At 45.4% G+C, this 19,013-nt stretch overlaps 1 protein-coding gene and 1 long non-coding RNA gene across 8 annotated transcripts in view; one reads left to right on the plus strand and one right to left on the minus strand.

Annotated features, from left to right (window-relative positions):
• The first annotated feature begins 2,600 nt into the window (after nucleotides 1-2,600).
• Nucleotides 2,601-19,013, plus strand: part of MTFR1L (mitochondrial fission regulator 1 like) — a 46,489-nt gene continuing 30,076 nt past the window's right edge. Inside the window, exons 1-7 of one of the 7 annotated variants that reach the window (XM_045035337.1) lie at nucleotides 2,625-2,769; nucleotides 5,842-5,985; nucleotides 6,498-6,602; nucleotides 9,427-9,536; nucleotides 9,756-9,967; nucleotides 11,175-11,496; nucleotides 13,601-14,358. In XM_045035337.1, the coding sequence (XP_044891272.1) occupies nucleotides 5,962-5,985; nucleotides 6,498-6,602; nucleotides 9,427-9,536; nucleotides 9,756-9,967; nucleotides 11,175-11,496; nucleotides 13,601-13,688 (861 nt within the window). In that variant the 5' untranslated portion in view covers nucleotides 2,625-2,769; nucleotides 5,842-5,961 and the 3' untranslated portion in view covers nucleotides 13,689-14,358. Of the gene's footprint in view, nucleotides 2,770-5,841; nucleotides 5,986-6,497; nucleotides 6,603-9,420; nucleotides 9,537-9,755; nucleotides 9,968-11,174; nucleotides 11,497-13,600; nucleotides 14,359-19,013 lie in introns of those variants that run through there. The other 6 variants (XM_003989669.6, XM_019836424.3, XM_003989671.5 and 3 more) reach the window with 6 other exon arrangements.
• Nucleotides 10,595-13,601, minus strand: LOC123379522. The gene is made up of 2 exons (XR_006584047.1): nucleotides 12,228-13,601; nucleotides 10,595-11,650 (listed from the first exon to the last, which is right to left on the minus strand). It is a non-coding gene; the product is annotated as an uncharacterized LOC123379522 (long non-coding RNA).

Genomic DNA, 19,013 nt, shown 5'->3' on the forward strand with positions numbered 1-19,013 from the left:
GCACCCCCACCTCTCTCCCCTGCCCATTTTCACTGAGGTGAAAAAGTTCAAACCAAAATGTCTCAGCCCCCTCTGATCTCCAGACAAAATGAGGCATGAGCCAGCAAGCTCAGCCAAGTTCTTTGTGTCCTTTCTGGGAGGCAGTGCTTCCATGCCCCTTAAAGGGAGGGAGGACACCGAAGTCTGTCTCAGTGCTTCCCGGGGTGGGTGGTAGTAGCCAGTCCCATGAGCCACCCAGTGTCAGCAGAGACTCCACCTCCCTACCCCACCCGGCAGGCTCTTCCCCTCCATGATGGTCCAGGAGGGCCCACCCCACACTGAGCAACCCTTGTCCCTTGTAAGGCGCTGGTTGCTTGGGCTTTCTGATCTTCATCTCATGCCTTTTCCTGACCGCCCCCCCCCACCCCAACTGTGCCTTGAAGCTCATGGTGGGGGAGGGCCCTAGCTGCCCTCTTGTCACCCCTCTGCCACTTCTCTCCCCTGTCCACATGTCTTATAATAAAATTGGAGAGACTAGGGTGGTTCTAAGTGCCTTTCCTTTAAGTAGGATATTGGTCAGTTCTATCCTTGGTCTGACTCCTCTTGTGAGATTGGCTTGGCAGATGGACAAGGGAGCGTGGCTGGAATGCCTTTAGGGACTCAATTGTCACCAGAGGGCTCGAGTGATATTCTTTTTTTTTTTTTTTTTTTTTTTTGAGAGAGTGAGAGAGCATGAAACTGAGGGGACAGGGGGAGAGTTAGGTGGGGACAGAGAGAGAGAGTCCCGAGCAGGCTCTACACCCAGCTCAGGGCTCGATCCCGAGACTCTGGGATTATGACCTGAGCCGGAATCAAGAGTCAGATGTTCAAATAACATCCAGGTGGCCCTCAAGTGATGTGCTTAAAGTAAGTTTGTGATAGACCTAGTTAGTAGAACTTACTACTATTTTTAGAATCTGATGTTCTGTGTTGAGATTCTAAAGTTAATTACACATTGTCTTAGAAGAGCCTGAGACAGGCATTAGATAATTTTTTTGAAGGATTACACTTCAGGAAAAACCTGTATAAGGAGTCAAGAAAGGGTGCCTAGCTGGCTCAGTTGGAGGAGCATGGGACCCTTGATCTCGGGTTATGAGTCTGAGTCCCATGCTGGGTGTAGAGATTACTTTAAAAAATTTAAAAAAAAAAAAAAAAAAAAGCTTTAACATTTTTTTTTTTTAATTAAAAGAAGGAATGACAACGGGGAAAAGAAAAATGTTAAGCAAGGATAGACTCTCCAATCCGAGCCCTAGAATGATCACAGGCGAAAGGTTCTGGAACACAAGCCACACCACAGAGTAGAACCTGCCTTTTGTACCCTGTGTTAGTTGTTGATTTGGAGGATGAAGTAACTTTGCAGGTTAGAGCCTCTGTTCTCCCTCTTACAAGTGCAATTTTCCAGAGAAGGGGGCAGCTGTGTGCAGCCAACACAGCAGCTGGAGGATGGATTTGCTGGCAGGGTAGAGGTGATCTGGGTCGAGCACCAAGACGTCTGCCACCCCTAGAAGAGACAACTGGGGTGAAACTGCAAGATCTGCAATTGACCAGGAGAGAGAATCAATGATTAATTTGCCATCCTGGAAAGAGGGCTGGACCTGGAAGTCAACCTTCATCATTTGAAACATGATAAGGATCAGGGTGGACAACTCTGAGGTCTCTGGCCAGGACAGCTATATAATTTGCAGGATCCTGTGCAAAATGAAAATGCAGGGCCCCTTGTTTAAAAATATATATAAAATTATATATATATTTAAATTTTATTATATATTAATTTCAGGGGGGAAGATAGCAGAGCGTTAAAGCAAGCACGGAGTTCTGAGCAAGAGGCCCTGTGTGACTGCCCAAACCGGTCCCCGCTATGAAGCCAGCCTGTCCCTGGCAGCTGGGACCAAAGAACTGTGGCCTGGGAGCCAGGCATTGCTGTATACTGAGGTCACAGGAGGGCATGCGACCCAGGCCTGGCTGCCATGAAGACCAGGACCAGGACGGTGAGGGTTTAAGAACAAAGAGGGAGTGGGTGAGTGACGCTGGAAGGAATGTGGGTCTCTTTCCCAATGCCTCTGGGGTCTTGCCCATCAATCTCCCATCTCACTGAAGCTGCCTTGTGTAGATTGTGAGATACATAACGGCTAAAATAGAAATTACAAAAAGAGGCCTCTTCCTGCCGGACAGAAGGCTGTAGAGGGTCTTGGCTGGGAAACATGAAGTGTGAAAAGGGGACCAAGGCGAGATAAGGCAAGAGCTGGGTCCGGAGGGCCTGGAGAGCGCCAGGTGGAGGATTCTCAAGGCTGCAGTAGGCTTAGGGACAGCAGGCGCCACACAATTTGGGCGTCTGAGAGGGGCACGTAGTCGGACATCCGCTGCTAGAGGTCGTCTCGGGACTACCCCGGGAGAGCACCTAGAAGGCGGACACCAGCGGCGGATGCGACCAATCAGGCCGCGGGGATGTGCAAGCATAGTCAACTTTTCCCAGGGACTGGGCCAGCGCAGGCGTGGTCTCGGGGATGGGCGTGTCCCCTCCTTCGGCGTCCCCACCTGAGGCCGCCCGCCGCCCCGCCCCTGCCGAAGGCGCACTCGCCCCGCCCTGAGTAGGGTCCGCCTGATGAGGGCGCGCGAGGTCGCGGCCCGGTGCGCAGCCGCAGAGGATCACTTCCGGGGGCGGATCGGCGGAAGTGAGGGCGGTTGAGGCTGCGCGGCCGGCTGTGGTAGGAGGGGCCGTAAGGTGAGTGAGTCCCGGAGCTGCAGTCTGAGGTAAGACTAGGTCCGAGTGCCGCTCGGGAGGCGGGAGCGCGGCCTCCCGGCCCGACTGTCAACGCAGCCTCGTGTCAGGCGTTGTGCGGAGCGCGCGGCTCCTGCTCCCGCGCCAGTTCTCGCGGGAGCCCATGTTGTCGGCCTAGCTTGGCTGGGAGTGGGAGGACTCAATGCCCGTCTTCGATGGCTGAGCTATTGCAGAGGCTCCTTAGGCGGCCGGGCTACTTCGGCCGCCTCGCTTCTTCTGGGACCCGAGGGCCGCCAGGGCCGGTAGCGAGAGCTTGGCCGACCTTGGCCCCATGGGGTCGGGACGTTGCGGGGGAGGGGAGGCGTGTCCCGAGCGAGCTCCCCGCAGCGGCTCCCCCAGCGCAGCCGCTTGGGGCCCACGCGGACTGTAGCTCGGCGGGGCGCCCGGTACCGGGGTGACGAGAGCAGGCTCTGCTCTGGAGGAGCCCCGAGCCTCCTGCGGGAGAGCTTGTGTGGACAGGCAATGACAGCGGCCCGGAGAGGGGTCGTGGGAGCGCGGAGGTGCTGAGAACCAACCAGCGTTGCCGGCGAACTGGGGGAAGTCTAGCCGAAGACCCTTGGGACGAGGAGGGGGTGAAGGCCAAGCCCGTGTTCTTGTTCGTTCCCGAACAAACGTCGAAGTGCCCACTGCGGACGAGGCAGGCACTGTGCTGTGCCTGGGGAAGGTTCTGCCCTTCGGCAGACAGCACGTTACACGGGGACCTCATTACTGTTGTGAAAGGACTCCGAAGGAAACGTGGGGTGCTGGGTTGGGGGGGAGGGGGGCAGTAAGGACCTGTCAGGGAAGGGGAGGCGATGCGTGATCTGAGCCCTGAAGAATGATGAGCTTGGTGAAGAAGGTGCTGGCGTTTCCAGCGGAGGGAATAGTGCTGTGAGGCGGCCAGCGTGGCTGGAGGGTTAGGGGAACGCAAGCGGGGTGGCTGTCAAGTGCGCGAGGGCCCAACTGTAGGCCTTGGGGTTTTGTCTAGTGAGGTTGGGCCCGATTGTGGAGGGCCCCGCAGGCCATTCTGTGTAGATGTGACCCTGTTGGTTATAGCAAGCCAGGGGTGGGCTAAACATAGGAGGAATGTGTCCTAGAAAGATCTCTCTGGCTGTTGTGTTAGGCCCAACTGAGTCTTTGGAAGTAAGTTTGGAGAGGAAGTGTCTGTAGTGCCTAGAGTGGGAAACAACAGGGAACCACTGTTCCGTGGAACCTGTGGCAGCACTGACATTCACCAGAGCCTGGCACAGCGGGACTTTGATAAAGGCTTGAGCTGTATGGAGTTGAGCCCACGCAGAAAGTAGCAGGATCTAGACCAGACTTGAAGTGCTTTCTTCTGGTGTGCCCACCGAGTGACCTTAGACAGTTCCTTTCCTCTCTTCAGCCTCCTTTCCCCGTGTGTATCATAAAGTGAGTGATAGATAATTCCCCTCCCACAGGTGAAAGAGAAATCCTGCAAGGGAGGTTTCAGTCCACCCCCCGTTCAGACCCTGCCTCCCAGTGACTTCTCACCTGAGCATTCCCAGCCCTCACGACCGCGTTTACCTTCTGTGCTCCTCTTTATGCCCCTCTCAACTTCCTGTCTCGGACCTGTGCTTTTGTTGCTGTTTTTCATCCCTTCCTACCCCCTCTGAACTCACCATGAGGTTGCGGGGCCAGGAGCCTGAATTCACCTGGCCACCCTGTTAACTGTACCTTTCTTAAGCAGCGGTATTCAGCCTTTGCTAGAATTATGTATTCAGGTCCCATTTCTCTTCCAGATTGTGAGTTCTGTGAGAGCATGGGTGTGTCTTACTCCTTCCAAAGCCCCTACAGGGCCTGGCACAGAGTGGGTATTGTTAGTGTCTGATGAACAAGGGAATGAGTCCATCGATTGCATCTGCTCACCGTCAGGAGCAGCTGTGACCCCATCCGTCTGTGTCTTGTTTTAACAGTTCATTAAGTACTTTAAAATCCTGTTTCACTCATTGATCCTTAAGATAATCTAGGTGGCAGCTGTTCTTGTCCCCTTTACATCTGGAAAAGCCAACCCTCAGAAAGGTTATATGGCCTGCCTGAGGCTAAAAGACCTGTAGATAGCTAAGCAGGATGAACATTTGGATCTTTTCCCTGTAGCTCAGTAGATTCAGATTGGCAAGAGCTGGCTGTTCATTCTCCATTTGTCTGTTTTACATCTCCCCCTTGCCAGGACCCAGCAGTGCTAGGCTTGGTGGCACGTGCTGGGCTTTTACATCCCTTCTTTAAGAATGATTGCTGGGTTTGGATGGTACCTACAATTTGGCTTTGTAACTACCAAAGGAATCCCCCCCCCTTTTTTTTTTAATGTTTGAGAGAGGAAGAGAATGAGTGAGGAAGGGGCAGAGAGAGAGAGAGAGAGACAGAATCCCAAGCAGGTCTGTCTGGCACCATCAGCACAGAGCCCAATGTGGGGCTTGAACTGTCGAACTGTGAGATCGTGACCTGAGCCGAAATCGAGTCAGATGCTTAACTGACTGAGCCACCCAGGCACCCCCCAAAAGAGGTCTATTTACATCTTTACCAGTACAGTCAAACCTTGAATTGCGATTAACTTGTTCTGCAAGCATTCCGCAAGACGAGCAATCATTTCTAATAAATTTTAACTTGATAAATGAGTTGTGTCTTGTAATATTGGTAATATGTGACACTGAACATCACATGATCGCAACTGAGCCAATGGTTCTTGAAATTTGCTTTGATACGTAAGTGCTTTGGGTTACAAGCATGTTTCCAGAACGAAGTATGCTCGCAAACCAAGGTTTTACTGTATTGCCTCAGGAAAGCTCCCAGAGTTAGCCAAGCTCATGCAACGAGTCTGGAACAGAACCTTTAAGGGTCTGGATTTGGAGCCATTGTTGGGTGAAAGCAGTCTCTTGGGCTGTTTTTCTCAAACCCTGTGAAACATCAGAGCATACCAAGGTTTCTGACTTGATACCTTAGTATAAGGTATACTTCTACCTTGGTATAAGTCATGGCTCTGCAGGACCTGGTTTTTGTGGGACTTGTGTGCTGGCCATCGAGTACCCACTGTGGGGATTGTTTCACAGGAAGAGAAATCTGGTGTTCCTTAGGATGGCCTGATATGAAGGAGTCACGCCTCCAGCCTCCCCGAGCCCCCAGAGCTGCCCCGCAGCTGCCTTGTCCTTCAAGCGCAGGAGCCGGTTGAGATGTCGGCAATGGAAGCCAATGTGGTAAGGGGCATTCCCAGGGCAGGGCTGTGGTGGGGAAGAGTTGAGCCCTGGGCCTGCTGAAGTTCTGTAGGAAATTCTGAGACTCTCCAGTTAATTTTTTCTTTCCCCTGGAGGCGACCCTTCCACATACGCCCACCTCCCGCCCTCCCACAGATAAAGCCAACTCTCGTCTTTGAGGCAGTTAAGGAGCCAGCGTGTTTCTGCTTTTCGGTGCAGAGGAAAGGGAGGGAAGCCTACGTGATCCCTACACCCAGCTAATTCCTCACCCCCCTTCACCGATCCTCCCAGCATTGGCAGTGCCTTGGCAACAGCAATATCCCCTTAAGTGGCTGGCCAGGGTGAAGACTAGCAACTGGGGAACCCGCCCGAACTCGTATTGAGACTTGACTGACCCCCACACTGCACCGTGTCCCTGGGATTGGGGACTTCAGTCTCCCTGCTAAAGGAGAGGGGAGTAGGATGGGAGAGTAGTTAGACCCATCTCTGAGATTCCTTGTCACTCTCTGCTTTAGACCATCCCAATCTGGCAAAACAAGCCACATGGAGCTGCTCGCAGTGTAGTGAGAAGAATTGGGACCAACCTGCCCCTGAAGCCATGTCCCCGGGCATCCTTCCAGGTAAGTGTACTGGAAGGGCAGGTAAGTAGAGGCTCAGAGACTGTGGCAGGATGGTGCTACTTCTGTGCCCCAGACTCCTTGGTGTTGCTAAGGCAGGTTGCCTTCCTGATCACTTTTTCATTTTGTCAAGAAATACTAAGTACATACAATGGATACTGGTCACTGTGCCTTCCTGATTGCACATGAAACTATGACCACAACTGTCAGACTTCCAATTTGTTTATAAATGAATAATCTTGCATTTTTTAAATATATATATTTTTTTACCGTTTATTCATTTTTTGATAGAGACAGAGAGTGAGTGGGGGAGGGGCAGAGAGAGAGGGAGACAGAATCTGAAGCAAGCTCCAGGCTCTGAACTAACAGCACAGAGCCTGACACGGGGTTCGAACTCACGGACCATGAGATCATGACCTGAGCTGAAGTCGGACGCTTAACCAGCTGAACCACCCAGGTGCCCCTAATCTTTGATGCCACTGGGGCCTTTAGCACCCACTCTGCAGCAGATTCTTCCCTAGCCCATCTCTGAGATGTACCCCCACCCCCACCCCCCGCTTCTGCAGTGGAAAGCTAAGTAGCATTCTTTAGACCCAGCTACCTCCCTCCTCTAAGAACTAATGGTTAAGTACCAGCTCCTGGCTAGGTGCTTAAGGTATATACATTTGGGGAACTGAGGCACAAGTACTTAAACATTCTGCCTACACAGATGTGACAAATATTTCTCTGAAAAGATATGGGTCCAGGTGGAAACAGAAATGAAGGAGGTGAGTTTCTGTATCAGATGCTGAGCTGTGAAATCCGTAGCTCATTTTGGAGTCAGAAGTGGTGTCAGGGATAGTATTAGAGGCAAGAATGGAGTTAGAAGTGTGTGGTATGAGTGGCTGTCCTGTGACCCAGATTGCCAGTTATCCAGAACTGCCTAAAGGGTATGGGCAGGATGTGGTCCTAGCTGCCTGAAGCCTCAGAAACAAAGGGAAGCACAGCTAGGGAATGTAGGGACTCAGTGGATGTTGCCCCCACACTTGGCTATAACCTCTTCAGTCCTTTCGCCAGATGCTGCTGGGCAGGGACAATCAAGGGCACAGGCTCCCACAGAGCAGGAGTATGGCATGAGTAGTAGGAGTAATGCTAGCTAACATTTACTGAGCACATACTGTGTGCCAGGCACTGTGCTGAGTACTTTATATATGTTCATTTAATTGTCAATAGTGGAGCGGCACTCTGGAAAGGAAAACAAATGGAGGCTTCCCCTAAGTGGCCCATCTTAACAGTGACTTCTGGGTCAGTGGAAGTCCTTTCCTGTGTAACCTTGGAGCATCACATCACTCCTGTGAGATCCAGGTTCCCTATCTAAAAGCTGGAGCTATCAATTCCTGATCTGCCTGCCAATTTGTAGCAGAAACATCTGAATTTAACTCCTGTATTGGGTTTTTGAGAAATTATTCCTGGATTTGGTTGTAAATTCCTTTAAGGGAATCTTGCTGATTTATTTTTTAAATTTACCCATTACCCATACAAAATATTATGGAAAATAAAAAAGGAGAAAGGAAAATAAATTACATGTAATCATATAATAACTATTAATGTTTTGGTGTAGTTCTGTTCCATCCTTTCATAGGTGCATGTTTTTTCACTTTGATATATTCAAAGCATGACAGAATCCTCCTAACTTTTCATTTAACAGAGTCACTCAGCCTTGTCTGTTCCCTGATTGTTGTTCACTGGGCTAACTTTTCATTTAACAGAGTCACTCAGCCTTGTCTGTTCCCTGATTGTTGTTCACTGGGTTGAGGGGATATTTTAAGGAATCCTCTTATTCTTTTGGTATAATCATTTCTTGTTATTTAAATCTAAATATTCAAATTATCAAGTTTGCTTAACACAATGTTGCTCTAACAGTGTAGATCCCAGTTAGCTACAGAGGTGTTATAAGGAGCTAGCCAGGAGAAACTTCCTGTTGATAACAAACAAGACTGTTGTCTTTGCACCTGTATTCTCCCAGCCAGAGAAAGCAAGATGCTCTTAGTGGCCATTTCTGTTAAAAGGCAACTCTGGCCAGTCCCACTGAAGACTCCTTTGCTCTAACTAGGGGCAGCGAATGTTTTCTTTAAAAGACCAAATAGTAAATATTTTAATGTGTGGACCATAACTACTGTTACAACTACTCACTTCTGCAGTTGCAGCTTAAAAGATGTCACAGACAATACATAAATGAATGGGTATGAACTTTTCCAATAAAACTTTATATGTAAAAACAGTTCCCAGGGCGCCTGGGTGGCTCAGTCAGTTAGTGTCTGACTCTTGGTTTCTGCTCAGGTCATGATCTCATGGTTTATGAGTTTAAGCCCCGCATTGGGCTCTGTGCTGGCGGTGTGGAACCTGCTTGGGGTTCTCTGCCTCCCTGTCTCTCAAAAATAAAACATTTAAAACAAAAAAACCAGATCCCAGTCCTACCCTAGGCTGCCATGTTTTGCTTGGAAGATAGAACAGACTCAAAACTGGTCTCTTCACTCTCTCATGCATATTCCACACGGCAACCAGAGTAATCTTTTAAAATCTGATTCTTACTTAAAATCCTCCAGTGGCTCTTATTCACTTTCCAGCCTCTTGCAAATCACCCTCCATCTGTAGCTCTGTCCAGTTGTGCTGAGCTATTTGTAATCCCACAAACTTTCTTCTGACCTTTTATTCAAATTGTTTCCAGGAAGCCATCCTGGTACCCAGGACTGAATTAGGTGCCCCCCCCCCCAGTATGTTTTGCAGTCTTTGATAGTCTCCTCATGATTTCAGTAATTGTTTTTTGATGACTTTTGCTTCCCTGTAGACCCTGCCCAACATCTCTGACCTGTGTCTGAGGGATGTACCCCCAGTCCCTACTCTGGCTGACATCGCCTGGATTGCTGCGGATGAAGAGGAGACATATGCCCGGGTCAGGTAGCTGAGGCAGTAGCTGGTCTGCTGGGAATAGGGAGGGAGCTTCTTTCCAGATGAGGTGGCAGGCAGCAGGGAGAGTGTTCAAGAGGGGCCGAGGGCAACAAAAGCTGTGGGCTCTGAATCTGGCTGTGTTACTCTTGTAGCAACGAGTGAAGTAACTTTAGAAGGGGTGCAGTGGCTGGCTGTCTCTGCTGACATACTTGTCTTTCCCTGGTCCAGGAGTGACACACGGCCCCTGAGGCATACCTGGAAGCCCAGCCCTCTGATTGTCATGCAGCGTAATGCCTCAGTGCCCAACCTGCGTGGGTCTGAGGAGAGGCTCCTGGCCTTGAAGAAGCCAGCCCTGCCAGCCCTAAGCCGCACCACAGAGCTGCAGGATGAGTTGAGCCACCTGCGCAGCCAGATTGCTAAGATAGTGGCAGCCGATGCAGGTAGGAGCCCCTGAGTCACGGCCAGAATATAGCAGGCTGTTCCTTTTACCCTGGCTCTTGGTACAGAATAAGGGTAGGAAAATGATGGTCCATGATTCAGGGAGACATAGGCCCAAAACTCTGGGGCTGTTCTGAGGCCTGACTAGCCTCTGGTACTCCTTGGATGGTTTCCATTGGCCATTTGGGGCTGACTGGTTTGGTTAGGAACAAAACCTTCACTTTACCTGTGACCTCAGGCAGATTCCCTCCCTTGGCCACAAAAATCAATACCCTCATCCAAGTGTCTTTAACATCACATATTCCGTGAGCCCTCCAGCAGCTTTCATTTTTAATGAGAGATAAGCATTCCCCACCATTGAGAGAGCTATCCCCTTTAAGCACTTATCTTCCGTTTCCTTGTTCTACCAGAGACCACCTCTCCATCCCTCCATCTGTCTGTAAGGCAGAACCGCTGGAAATAGACGGGAGTCTGTCCTGACCTAGTGCATGAAACATCACCATGTGGATCTCGCCCCAGTTGCCCAGGGTTTATCCTCCTGTTCCTTCCATCCTCACTTTTCTGGTCCTTGTTGACTTAAGGTTTGGGAGCTATGACTTCATCTGTTGGTACAACACATGAAAATCATATGGCATTTATATAGAGGAATTATACTTGAGTTTTTCATTTATATGTTGGCTACATTTTTGTCATCCAAGAGACAAGCTGAAGTAGTTGATGAAAAATGAAACTTAAAAATCTTTTTGTTTTGGAAATTCTCCCTTAAGATTTGAGAAACTAGGAGGACTGTCACCATTCTGTTTTCGCTACTTCTTCCAGTCACTCAGAAGCACTAGCCCAGTTAGAGAAAGGACAAAGTCTGACCTTGGTTGTGTTACTGTTGGCTTTGGTCGAAATAGGGCTGTCACTCCATAGCCCACTGCAGAATGGGAGGGAGATCTTAGGTGCCTAAGCCTTTACGGGGTGGATTCTTCCACCCTCCCAGAACACTGGAAGAACTCAGTGCTTCTGTATCTTCTTTAGATCCTGAGAGGGGAGGGTAGTGGAGGAACCCTCCACTGGCTTACACGGACTATCCCGGGCTCTCCCAGAAGGTCACGGTGTCAGCCCAGGAAATGAGTGTTGTTGGTAGGCAGTGCTTGTGGGGAGAAGATATTACTGCCGTGTTCTAGCCCAATGTCCATCCATGCCTATTGTTTTCTCTTTCAGCTTCGGCTTCATTAACGCCAGATTTCTTATCTCCAGGAAGTTCAAATGTCTCTTCTCCCTTACCTTGTTTTGGATCCTCATTCCACTCTACAACTTCCTTTGTCATTAGTGACATCACCGAGGAGACCGAGGTAGAGGTCCCTGAGCTTCCATCAGTCCCCCTGCTTTGTTCTGCCAGCCCTGAATGTTGCAAACCAGAACACAAGGCTACCTGCAGCTCGTCTGAAGAGGATGACTGTGTTTCTCTGTCCAAGGCCAGCAGCTTTGCAGATATGATGGGGATCCTGAAGGACTTCCACCGGATGAAACAGAGCCAAGATCTGTAAGTATTTGATAAGGAGCTCTGGTGATGTATTTACTGTTTAAGTCATCTTGGCCAGTGGTCTAGTAGAAACTTACATAGTAAGTCCTCAGTAGTGGCTATAATTTACTCCATTCACAAAAACTAGCTTGCTTGCTTAATAACACCCCGGGCTCTGGTTTGAGGAAAGAGCAACATTTTACATTTGGTTGGATGATCTAACTCAATCATTGGTAGAGATTTATCTAATCCAACTTCTGTCCCCCAGAGGGGCTTCACCACTTTAGTTCTTGCTGGTGACAAGTGTCCCCATGCCCCACCCTTCAAAATAGGGTTGCATAATAATTATTTTAGTATCTCAAACTGGGTTTTTGATGGGAGAATTCCAAAATGTCCCCTGGGGCACCTGGGTGGCTGAGTTGGTTAAGTGTCCAATTCTTGATTTCGGCTCATGATCTCACAGTATTGGGATAGAGCCCTATGTTGGGTTCTGTGCTGACAACACAGAGCCTGCTTGGGATTTTCGCTCTGCCCTTTCCCCACTCAGCTGTCTCTCTCAAATAAACATTAAAAAATATACAGTGGTCCCTTCTTATACAAGCCAACTGGATTAGCCATTTGAAACTTATGAACTTGGCTGCCCATCAGAATTTGTTAAAAATACACCTTTAAACTTGCTAAAGCAGAACCTCCAAGGAATGGAGCCCTAGGTATTTTAAGTGGGGGTGGGAAGGAGTTTAGGAAATACCTACCTTGAGAAATTCACCTCGCAGAGGAAGCCAGAGGGACTCACTACCTTGCAGTGTTTCTCCAAGTGTAATCTGAGCTACCTTCGTGGGATGCACCAGAGAAGCTTGTTCACATGCAGGTTCCTGAGCACTGAAACACTGAAGTTCAACATCCAGACCCCAAAGGCTGGAGTGTGCAGCTATTTGTAAATGCAGATAAAAAGGCTCTTTTGGGGGCTGGGACATGAAGTTTGTCTCCTGAGTTGGAGTTCTTGTTGAAGGGAAGGTTACTCACCTTGGTATGTCTAGCCCCCAATTACTTGTAAAGGCTGACTGACTCCCTCATTGCTTCCTGGATAGTCAATCCTTTAGGGAAGTCATTTTTAACCTCCCTTCTTGGGGCCTAGGCTGGTTGGTCATACCCACAGTTCCTAGATCTCCTGCATTCCCAAATTCAGCTCCTGCTTCCTTTAAGCTGATCTATGCCTTTTTCTTCTGGTCAATGTTTTATAGAATGACTCTCAAACTTTCTGTTACTTGCCTCTTCACCATATTAGATCCAAACTCCTTCTCCCACTTATTTAATAGAAAGAACTGAATTGATAACTAAAAATGAGAAAGTAGCCCCATCAGCAAAGATTCAGAAATGTGACAGATTGATGTTAGTTAACCCTTACACCTAGTAAAATGACTTCATAAGGACATGTGTAATTTAAAGCACCTATTTTCTAGGTATCTAGGACACTCTTTTATGATGTATCAGGTATTCAAACCTACCCCAATCTGGAGTTGATTCTGTTCCCATGGCTCCCTTATGATGTGAATACTTTACTGTGAATTCTAGATCTCTTGTAAAAACCTCAGGGAAGGGGCATTTGGGTGGCTCAGTCAGTTAAGTGTCTGACGTTGGTTCAAGTCATGATCTCACAGTTTGTGAGTTCAACCCTGCACTGGGCTCTGCACAGTCAGCTTCAGATCCTCCGTCTCCCTCTCTTTCTGCCCCCTCTCTCTCCAATATAAAAATAAACATTAAACAAAACCTCAGTGGTAACAGACGTAGGATACTTACCCGATAAAAAGTTCAAAATGGTCATAAAGATGTAAAACTGGAAAGAAGATGGGGAGAAGAATGGATGAACACAGAACTTCAACAAAAAGATAGAAAATATATGAAAAATACAAGTCATGGAGCTGATGAACACAATAACTGAACTGAATGAAAACACGAGAGGGGTTCACCAGCAGACTAGACGGAACAGAAGAAAGGGTAAGTGAACTCAAACACAAAGCAATAGAATATCTCCAATCAGAGCAGCAAGTAGGAGGGAAAAAAAAAGTGAAGATAGATTAAGGAACTTAAAGGGGCAACATCAAATGGATTAACATTCTCATTGTAGGGCTCCCAGAAGGAGAGAGACGGAAATCTTATTGAAAAAAGAATGGCTGAAAATGCCCCTTAATGTGGGAAAGGAAACAGACGTCTAGATCCAGGAGGCCTGGAGAGTTCCAAATAAGATGAACCCAAAGAGACCCTAAAAGCAGCAAGAAAAAAATAACTTGTTATGTAAAAAGGAACCCCCCCTCCCCCCCCCGTAAGACTCTCAGTACATTTTCCAACACTTTGCAGCCCAGGAGGGAATGAGAGTGTATTCAAAATTCTAAAAGAAAAATTCCAAACAAGCAAAGTTATTCAGAATTAATTTCCCAGACAGTTAAAGGAGTTTATCACCACTAAATCGGCCTTAAAAGAAATGTTAAAATGACCTCTTTAGGCTGAAAAAAGCACTAATCAGAAACAGGAACACATATAAAAGAGCAAATCTCACTGGAGAGATAAATGTAATAAAAATAGTGGATTAATCACTTGTTAAGGTTAAAAACACAAAAGTAAAATAACAAAGACCTAAAAAAAACAAAAGTAAAAACGTAACTGATTATAATAGTTAAGGGATATGCAAGAAAAAATGTGAAATGTGATCTCAAAAATGGGGAGGGGGAGTAAAAATGTTGAGCTTTAGAATGCGATCAAACAAGTTGGCAACTGTTTTATCAATTTAAAATAGACTTATGGATAGGAGTTCTACTTAAGGCTCATCTTAACTATAAAACAAAAACGTAAATATACACTAGATAAAAAGGAATATAAGCATACCACTAGAGAGTTTCATCAAACCACAAAGGTAGAGAGCAAGACAAGAAAGGTACAGAGAACTACAGAAACAGCCAGAAAACAATAAAATGGCAAGTACATAGTTACCAATAACTTTTTTTTTTAATGTTTATTCTTGAGAGAGACAGAGTGTGAACAGGGGAGGGCCAGGAGGGAGGCACAGAATCTGAAGCAGGATCCAGGCTCCAAGCTGTTAGCACAGAGCCCGATGTGGGGCTCAAACTCACAAACCACGAGATCATGACCTGAGCCGAGGTTGGATGCTTAACCAAGCCACCTAAGCACCCCAATAATTATACCCAATAGTGTAAACAGACTAAATATGCCAATCAAAAAACAGTGGCTAAATGGGGCAGCTGGCTAGCTTAGTTGGGAGAGCATGCAACTCTTGATCTTGGGGTCATGAGGTTGAGCCCCAATGCTGGGTGTAGAGATTAAATGAATGAATAAAAACTTTTAATGTTTATTTATGCTTAGGAGAAAGAGGAGGGGAGAAGCAGAGAGAGGGAGACAGAGGATCTGAATTGGGCTCTGTGCTGACAGCAAAGAGCCCGATGTGAGGCTCGAACACACATACCATGAGATCATGCCCTGAAGTTGGACACTTAACTCACTGAGCCACCCAGGTGCCCCCAAAAGGACTAAAATCTTAAGGAAAAAAAAAAAAAAAAGGCTCTGGCTAAATGGATTAAAAAACAAAACCTAAGTGCTGCCTACAAGAGACTCTTTTAGATGTAGGAACACACGCAGATGGAAAGTGAAGAGATAGAAAAAGATACTCCATACAAATGGAAACCAAAAGAAAGCTGGGGTAGCTGTAACTTAGAAAAAAATCGACTTCAAAACAAAGATTGTAGTAAGAAACAAAAGGGGTTATATAATGATAAAGGGGTCAATCCAACAAGAGGATATAATATTTGTAAATACTTATGAACCCAATATAAGAGCATCTATATGTATAAATAAATATTGACAGACATGAAGAGAGGCAGCCATACAATAGTAGCAGGGGACTTTAATACCCAACTTGCATCAATGGATAGATCATCCAGGCAGAAAATAAGAAAACATCAGCCTTATGCGATGTTAGACCAGACAGACTTTACAGATGTATACAGAACATCCCATCTAAAAGCAACAGAATGTACACTCTCAAGTGTACATGGAACATTTTCCAGGATAGATCATATGGTAGGCCACAAAACAAAGAGGACTGAAATCCTACCAAGCATCTTTTCCAGCTCCAGTGATAAGAAACTAGGTATCAGTGGCAGCTCTTTCTGCCCATGGGTTCTGTCCCGTGCTTTAATAAAACCACCTTATTTGCTAATAAATAAATAAATAAACAAACAAACTAGAAATCAGTTATACAAAGAAAACTGGAAAATTCACAGATATGTGGAGATTAAACAACATCTATGAAACAACTTGAGAATCAAAGTAGAAACCAAAAGAGAAATAAAAAAATGCCTTGACACAAACAGAATGGAAATATACCAAAATTTATGAGATGTAACAAAAGCAGTTCTGACAAGGAGGTTCACAGCAATAGTGCCTATCAAGAAGCAAAATTCCCAAATAACTTTATACCTTAAGGAACCAGGAAAAAGAATAAATGAAACCCAAAGTTAGTAGAAGGAAGGAAATAACAAAGATTAGGGCAGAAATAAATGAAAGACTAAAAAGCAATAGAAAAGATGAAAGTAAGAGGTTGTCCTTTGAAAAGATAAAAAATTGACAAACCTCTAGCCAGAATCACCAAGAAAAGGACTCAAAATCAGAAATAAAAGAGATTACAACTAATACCACAGATGTACAAAGGATGAGACTACTATGAAAAATTATGTGCCAACAATGGACAACCTAGAAGAAATGGGTGAATTCCTACAAACATACAATCTACCAAGACCGAATCATGAAGAAATAGAAAATCTGAACAGATTGATTACTAATAAAGAGATTAAACCAGTAATCAAAAACCTCCCAATGAAAAAAATCTAAGACCAGATGACTTCACTGGGTGAATTCTACCAAACATTCAAAGAATATCAATTCTCAAACTCTTCCAAAAAACAGAAGAGGAAGGAACTCTTTCAAACTCACTTTACAAGGCCAGCATTATCCTTACACCAAAACAAGGACCCCAGAAGAAAATACAACTATAGGCCAATGTTCCTGAACACAGATGCAAAAATCCTCAACAAAATATTAGCTAACTGAATTTAACAATACCTTAAAAGGATCATACACCATGATCAAGTGGGATTTATTCAGGGGATTCAAGGATAGTCTAATATCTGCACATCAGTGTGACAAACCACATTAAGAAAACCAAGGATAAAAGTCCTATGTTCATTTCACAAGATGCAGGAAAACCTCTCAAGAAAATTCAACATCCAGTTGTGATAAAAACTCTCAGCAAAGCAGGTATAGAAGGATCATACCTCAACATTTAAATAAAGTCCAGAAATGACAAGCCCACAGCTAACATCACACTGAACAGTAAAAGCTGAAAGCTTTTCCTCTAAGATCAGAACAAGAAAAAAATGCCCACTCACCACTTTGTCCTAGCCAGAGCAATCAGGTGAGAATAAGAAAACCTATCCAAACTGGAAAGGAAGAAGTAGAACTGTCACTATTTGCAGATAATACACAGAATACCTTCAAGACTCAAAAACAAAATGGTTAGAAGAAATGAATTCAGTAATTTGTAGGATACAAAATCAGTAAGTAAAAATCTGTTATTTCTATACATTAATAACAGACTGAGAAATTTAAAAAAACAATCCCATTTACAACTGCATCAAAAAGGATAGAATACCAAGGATTAATTTTAACCAAGGAGGTGAAAACTACAAGATACCAAGGAAAGAAATTAAAGGAGACCCAAATAAATAGATATTGGGAGAAATTAAAGAAGATACAAATAAATATATATTCGGAGAATTAATACTGGTAAAATATCCATACTACCCAAAGCAGTCTACAGATTAATGCAATTGCTATAAAAATTCCAATGGCATTCTGCACAGAACTAGAACAAAGAATCCTAAAATTTGATTTGGAACCCCAAAGACCCCAAATAGCCAAAGCAATCTTGAGAAAGAAGAAGCTGAAGGCATCACACTTCCTGATTTCAAGCTCTATTACAAAGCTATAGTAAATAAAACAGTATGATATTGGCATAAAAACAGAAACAGTTCAATGGAGCAGAACAGAGCCCATAAATAAACTCATACATATATGGTCACTTTACAACAAAGGATCCAGGAACATACAGTGGGGAAAAGACAGTCTCTTCCATAAATGGTGCTGGGAAAACTGGATAGCCACATACAAACAAATGAAACTCAACCACTGTCTTAACACCACATGCAAAACTTAACTCAAAATGTATTAAAGACTTGAATGTAAGACCTGAAACCATAAAACTCCTAGAAGAAAACACAGGCATGTGGACGTAGGACATAGGTTATGGCAATGATCTTTTCAACTGGACACCAAAAGTAAAAGCAAAAATAAACAAATGGGGCTGTATCAAAAAAGCTTCTGCACAACAAAGGAAACCATCAGCAAAATGAAAGGGCAGACTATTGAATGTGAGAAAATATTTGCAAATCATATATCCAATAAGGGTTAATATCCAAAATATATGAAGAACTACAACTTAATAGCAAAAAACAAATAAAAAGACCAAAAACCCAGTCTAATTAAAAAATAGGCAGAGGGGATGCCTGGCTGACTCAGTCGGTGGGTTGTGACTTCGAGCCCCAGGCTGGGTGTAGAGATTACTTACTTTACTGAATGAATGAATGAATGAATGAATGACAGAGGACTGCAATAGACATGTTTCCAAAGACATACAGATGACCAATAGGCACATGAATAGATGCTTAACATCACTAATCATCAGGGAAATGCAAATCAAAACCACAATGTACCTCACACCTGTTAGAATGGCCATTATCAAAAAAATAAAAAAATAAGTGTTGGCAAGGATGTGGAGAAAAGGAAACCCTTGTGACTGGGTAGGAATGTAAACTGGTGCATACACCATGAGAAACAGTATGGAGGTTAGTCAAAAAAAAAATAAATAGAACTACCATATGATCTAGCAGTTCTACTTCTGGTATTATCAGAAAACAAAAACACTTAAGATGTATGCACCCCCATATTCACTGCAACATTATTTACAAAAAGCAAGATAGGGAAACAGCCTATCATCAGTGGATGAGTGGATAAAGAAATTGTGGTACAGATACACAATGCAGTATTATTCAGCCATTAAGAAAGAATGAAGTCTTGCTATATCCAGCAATATGATGCCTTGAGGTCATTTATGCTAAGTGAAACAAGCCAGACTGAGAAAGAAAAATACTGTATGATAGCTTATATGTGAGTCTAAATTAAAAAATAAAACACAGGGGCGCCTGGGTGGCTCAATCGGTTAAGCGTCCAACTTCAGCTCAGGTCGCGATCTCGCGGTCCGTGAGTTCGAGCCCCGCGTCGGGCTCTGGGCTGATGGCTCAGAGCCTGGAGCCTGCTTCAGGGGGCCTGCTTCTGATTCTGTGTCTCCCTCTCTCTCTGCTCCTCCCCCGTTCATGCTCTGTCTCTCTCTCTGTCTCAAAAATAAACGTAAA

The sequence above is a fragment of the Felis catus genome, chromosome C1, assembly GCF_018350175.1.
Source record: "Felis catus isolate Fca126 chromosome C1, F.catus_Fca126_mat1.0, whole genome shotgun sequence".
Lineage (NCBI taxonomy): Eukaryota > Metazoa > Chordata > Mammalia > Carnivora > Felidae > Felis > Felis catus.